Genomic DNA, 6000 nt, shown 5'->3' with positions numbered 1-6000 from the left:
TTGGTTCCCAGAATCTACCTGCTATGGTCCCTGAGACATGGTGGGTGCCCACAGCACGTAATAAACCAACAGAATTTTCAATTTCTTTATTCCGAGTGGGCTCTCTGCCTGAGTAGCTGACTTTTCTGGAGACCGGCTCCCTGGGTTCCTCACGCTCCCCCGCCTTTCAGGTGAAAAGGCAGCCTGGTGGCTCGCCGCCTCCGGGCTGGGCTGGGCGGCTGCCCGCGCGCCTGCGCCCTCTGCCGCTCGGCTCCGGGCGCGTCTGTGCGCGTGTGTCTGTTTCCAGAGGCTGGGGTCACAGACTCATTCACTGATTTCCTCACGGCTGGACCGAGGCTGCCTCCCCAGGAGGCTCCCAACTACTCTCGCGCCTCCAAGGTCCCTACCTCCCCTCGCTCCATCCCCAGCCAGCCAGATTGACCGGCCGACTCACGAGTGAGTAGCGGCGGCTCGCGCGACCCTCAGCTCGGTGAGCTGTCTCCGGCTGTCCTATCCTCCCGCGGGGCCGTGTGTGTGTGTATGTGTGTTTGCGCGCGCGTAGATGTCCCCGGGCCCCCACGCCGGCTCCGAGAGCCGTCCGCCTGGGTCCGTGTGCCCTTCCAAGGCTCCGCTGGGGTGCGGGTGCGCTGCGGTGCGGGTGCGCGCTCCCCCGGGCGCGGGGAAGCGAGTTTTCCGGGATTCCCCGACTTTGTACGCCGCCGCCGGTGGGGTTCCCCGGGAAGGCTCCCGGGCAAGAAGGCGGCGGGGAAGCCCTGGCTCTGAGTGGCTGGCAGGCCGGGAATCTGGGAGCTGGGCTGGCCCAGTCGAGCCGAGGGAGACGCCGGAGCTGCAGCCCCTGGATCCCAAGCTCTCTGCCTTTCTCCCTTTACCCTTCCTCCTTTCTTTTCTCAGCACCATCACAAAAGCGCGTCGCATGAACACAATGCAGCGAAGTCCAGCTCTCCTCTCCCACCTGGTGCACATCACCTTCCCACCCCCCCCACCCCTCGGGGGCCGGAGGAATAGAGTGGGAGTCCCGAGATAAGGGGGGAAGGCTTACCCTGGGGACACACCTGTTTTCGACTCGCGTTATATTCAAGCTGGGTGCCGGATCGCGCGAGGGCTTTCTACACAGACACGCCGGTGTATGTATGTGTGTGTGGGCGCGCGCGCACCCCGAGCCCACGCTCTCTGGGTGCGCTGGATGTAAATAGCACACCTCCCTGCCTGCCCGCGCTTGCCGAGCCGGCTCCGTGGGCTCCCAGAGCGCCGTGACAGTGCTCTCGCGTCTCATTGTTTGGTTGTGGCTTCCCCACCCCTCCGCAAAGCAAACTGATTTTCGGTTTCGCTTGACACAGCGCTCTGGGACTTGGCGTGGGCCGCAGCCTCGAACGCCCCTGGTATTTGTAATTGAATAGTTCTCCCTGGCGGCTTGGGGGGAGGGGTGTTATTTTTAGTGTTGGGAATAGAGGCAAGCACGCTGACCTTTTTGCTGCTGCCTTGGGCTTTGAATGCGTATCTGTCTCTAACGGATGGAGAAGACTGATTTGCATCCAGTCGGCGCACACGTGCCTGCACACAAGTGTGTACACACGTTTCTACACACCTCGCTTTCCCCTTTTTTTCTTTTTTAAAAATCGGGACTAGGAGTGCATCGTGCTTGTAAAGAAAAAAAGGAAAGAAACTTTCCTTTGTTCTTTTGGGCCTCTTCTATTTTGAGTAATGGAGTAGGAGTACCAAAAGGTTGCAATTAGTTCACTCGAATAAAAGACGCTGTCTGTGAGTCAGAGCTACCAGGTGGATAATTATTAACGTATAAAAGCAGATGCGCCGTTTAAGGCAAAAGGGGCGGGGCGGGGGCAGGTCCGCCGTAGACAATGAGGGAGGGTCTCTGCCCACCGCCCGCTGCTTATTGTTTGGGCTCTGGAGGCTGCAGCCTACAGCCTAATCCTCCTCCAGGGCTTCGTTCCTCGCTCCTCTCTAGGTCCCACTTGGGACCGTCCGAGTCCCCCAGCGCTGTCCGCCGGGGGCGCCAGGAAGCCAGCCTCAGCCGCCCTTCGCTGACCGCCCTCTCTTCTGCTTTGCAGGTTGGCACCTTTGCGCCCGAGGGTGTCGCGAGCCGAGGCGGCGAGGATCGGGCGCCTCTGGCCCAGCCGGCCCGGCGGTATGCGGCCCGGGCAGCAGCGCTAACCGCCCCCACGCTGGGCACTGGGCGTACGCGCTCCGGGCGGCAAGCGGAGCGGCAGTGGCGGAGGGGATGCGCCCAGGACGCGCCAGGATACAGCTGCGCGCTCCCAGCCCTGGGTGGACCCTAAGTTGGGCTCATCGCAGGACCGCGCGGACCCCTGCCCTCCGGGGCACGCGGCTGCGGAGCCTCGGGGCCACGACTGCGGTCAGGATGCACTGGGCACCTCCCTGCTGGTGAGGATGCCCCACAGCGCGGCTCTGCATCGCCAGCCCCGGTCCCTGGTGGGCACGACTGCCTGGGCCCGGCTTCAGCCCCTCGTGCCAGTGGATGCAAAGCTCCGGAGTCCTTGAGTGCGATCGGCTACCGAATCTGAATTCTGAGAGCCATGGACCGAGGCGGTGGGCTGGAGCCCCAGGCGGGAGAGCCACAGGAAGCGCGCGCCAGGGTAGGAGCTGTCCAAGAGAAGAGCGAACCCGAATCCTTCAGGTCCCAGAGTTTACCCGCCCTGAACAGCGCCTCCTGCCCGCCAGATCTGAGTCCCGCGAGTGAAGAAGGCTCTGAGCTCGCCCCTAGCCATCAGGAGTTGAAGTCAGACCCCTACCCGCCGGCCCCCAGCCCCTCCGCGCCGTCTACTTCGGCAGAGACGGCAGGACTGGCGGAACGTCGCCACCGGGTGGAAATCGCCAAAACCATGTCGGTGTCCTCCACTCTGGCCATGCTCCAGGGCAGAAGGTGCCTCTACGTGGTCCTCACCGATTCCCGCTGCTTCCTGGTTTGCATGTGCTTTCTAACCTTCATCCAGGCGTTGATGGTCTCCGGGTACCTGAGCAGCGTCATCACCACCATCGAAAGGCGCTACAGTCTGAAGAGCTCCGAGTCGGGGCTGCTGGTCAGTTGCTTTGACATTGGGAGCCTGGTGGTGGTGGTGTTCGTCAGCTACTTCGGCGGCCGCGGACGGCGGCCCCTGTGGCTGGCCGTGGGGGGTCTTCTCATCGCGGTGGGGGCTGCCCTCTTCGCCTTACCTCACTTCGTCTCGCCGCCCTACCAGATCCAAGAGTTGAACGCCTCCGCCTCCAACTACGGCCTGTGTCAAAACGGCAACTCCTCGGTCAAGGTGGAGCCCCCCACCTGCCTGAAGGACTCGGGTGGCAACGACCACTGGGTCTACGTGGCTTTATTCGTGTGCGCACAGATTCTCATTGGAATGGGCTCCACACCTATTTATACCCTGGGACCAACCTACCTAGATGACAATGTCAAGAAAGAAAACGCATCGTTGTACTTAGGTAAGCCTTTCCTGCCCTCTCACCTGAGCTTGGACTCAAAAATGGAAAAGAAGAACTTTCTTTCACATTTAGTTGATGGTAGATATTATAGAGAATATATGGTGTTATATAATTTATATAGGTATACTTTAAGCAGTAAGCTTCTGTTTGCTTTTTGAGCCTCCCTGTGGTGTGTTTTCAGTTCTGGAATTAAACAGTTGAGAGTTCTGTGACTTTTAAGACTCACACTTTACACTGGACTTTTCCCAAGTAATACAGACTTTCACTGTGGAGTAGTGCTTCTTTTTCTTGCTGCCTGTCTTTGGAAAAGCTCTAGTTTATCAAGTTTATTTTCTCAAAGGGCTCAGGAAGGAACAGAAGTGACTGGTGTGTGAAGTGAGGTTATTGACAGATTTCATCCACTGCTACTTCTTCTTCCTGCCTCCAACAGCAGGAAGTACCCAGACTATAGGAAACAGGCTATTGTCTCTGTATCTGTATTTCTTGCATATTGTCTGCTTCACTATTAAGAAAAAAAACTTCAGTGATATCGAATGACTAGGTTATCTTTATGCAGAAGCAACCTCACAGGTTGAAAAGTTTATCCAAAGCTGTTTTTATTGTTGGTTTGAAGACCCTCAGTTCCATGGAATTGGGAGAATAATGATTACTATTTTCTGAAAAGCAGTCGCCCGTGGACAGTGAAAGGGGACTGAAAGTGATACTCAACAAAGAGGGCTATGCTTTTTCCTCAGGACAGCTATTGTCTTTAGAGGATGTTGCAGCCCTTTGTAGTCCCCAGTAACTGGCCCAAGTAAAGTGTTTTATAATTTGTTGTTATCATGAAATGCAAGAGAAAGAAATTTTTATTCAGGCAGGGAGGAATAGTTTGCTTGTTTTTAATTTTTTACTTTTGGCCTGTGATGGGTCTTGGTTGTGGTGCATGCGGGCTTCTCATTGTGGTGGCTTCTTCTCTTGTTGGGGACACTGCAGGATCTTAGTTCCCCCACCAGGGTTTGAAACTACATTCCCTGCATTGCAAATTGGGTTCTTAACCACTGGACCACCAGGGGAGTCCCTTGCTTGTTACTTTTGCCTCCATGTTTTCTAACATTTATTATGACAAATTTTCAAACATACAGAAAAGTTGAAATAGTAGTATAGTGAACATTAGTATATCCAACCACCTAGATTCAGTAATTGTTCATTATTGTCATGTTTGCTGTTTCAACCTGTGTGTGTTTGTGTAGAATATATATATATATATGTATATATATTGGGTGGGAGGTTAAGACTTTTGAAAGTAATCGTGGATCCCTTTAAGCTTCAGCACGTGTCTTCTGAAAATAAGGACATTCTCTTATATAGCTCAGGAGCTTAAATACCCTATGAAAGTAACTATTCCATTGATTATCAAAGTCCAGTCCACATTCAAATCTTCATTGTCCACTCAGTGTCTCTTTTAGCTATGTATTTTTTCCAAACCACGAGCCAGTCAAGATTCATTCAATCACTGCATTTGGTTGTTTGCTTTCTTAGCGTTTGATAAACTAGAAAACTGTGTCAACTTTTTTCTGTTTCTACTATGCAGACTTTCTGAAGTGACAAGGCTAATTTGTGGAATATTTTACATTCTAGAGTTACCTGATTATTTTCTTGTGGTACACTTATCTCGTTCCTCCCTGTTCTATATTTCTTGTAAACTGAAAGTTCAGTCTAAACGTGTAATTCAGTTCAGGCAAAATGTTTTTGGCCAGACTCCTTCATAGGTCGTGGTGTGTGTTTTCTGTTAGATGCACCTGGCCATTCACTAGTGTTGTTGAGTTTAATCACTTAGTTGAGTTAGTTGATTGGCAGGTCTTCCCGCTGTAAACATATGTTTCTCTCTTTGAAAACAACCAGCAATCTTTAGAGTGACATCTTGACTCTGTAAACATCCCAACTGTTATCTTTCTGATCTCTTCCTCCATTTATTTTGAAAACTTGGGTCTCCCACCCACTTCTAGGTACCACTGACACAAATCTGCTTCATGAAAAACACAGGCAGAGCCCCACATAAACAGAGAATATATGCTGTCAGAGCCCTGAGATTTAACTTTTCTGGTAGTGGTTGCCCCCCCAAGAAGAGAGGGACTTCTCTGTTGGCTCAGATGGTAAAGAATCTGCCTGTAATGAGGGCAGACTGGGTTTGATCCCTGTGTTGGGAAGATCCTCTGGAGAAGCCAATGACAACCCACTCCAGTATTCTTGCCTGGAGAATCCCACGGACAGAGGAGCCTGGTAGGATAGTCATGGGGTCTCAAAAGCGTCGGACATGACTGAGCAACACTTTCACCAAGAAGGAAACTAGCAAGTGCATATTCAGTGCTGAGCAACTGTGCTCCTTGTGGGAAGACCGAAAAATGAGATACAAGCCCAGCATCTGAGGTGCTTTCGATGAATGAAAAAATATTTCCAGTTTAAGGTAATATCTAAAGTGACATGTGAAAGGGGAAGAAAGTCCTACAGATGGAATTTGCTCCCACCTCCCCCGACCCTCCTCCTCCTCTTCTTCATTTAGATATTGAC

General features: G+C 52.9%; 1 protein-coding gene across 2 annotated transcripts in view; it reads left to right on the top strand.

Moving 5' to 3' along the window:
- Window positions 1-226: 226 nt before the first annotated feature.
- Window positions 227-6000, top strand: part of SLCO5A1 (solute carrier organic anion transporter family member 5A1) — a 151777-nt gene continuing 146003 nt past the window's right edge. The window contains exons 1-2 of one of the 2 annotated variants that reach the window (XM_069601035.1): window positions 227-435; window positions 2067-3453. In XM_069601035.1, the coding sequence (XP_069457136.1) occupies window positions 2553-3453 (901 nt within the window). In that variant the 5' untranslated portion in view covers window positions 227-435; window positions 2067-2552. Of the gene's footprint in view, window positions 470-2066; window positions 3454-6000 lie in introns of both variants that reach the window. The other variant, XM_069601036.1, reaches the window with a different exon arrangement.

The sequence above is a fragment of the Ovis canadensis genome, chromosome 9 (genome assembly GCF_042477335.2).
Source record: "Ovis canadensis isolate MfBH-ARS-UI-01 breed Bighorn chromosome 9, ARS-UI_OviCan_v2, whole genome shotgun sequence".
Lineage (NCBI taxonomy): Eukaryota > Metazoa > Chordata > Mammalia > Artiodactyla > Bovidae > Ovis > Ovis canadensis.
Note: the sequence above shows the minus strand (reverse complement) of the source record. Positions and strands in the feature narration are given on the sequence as shown.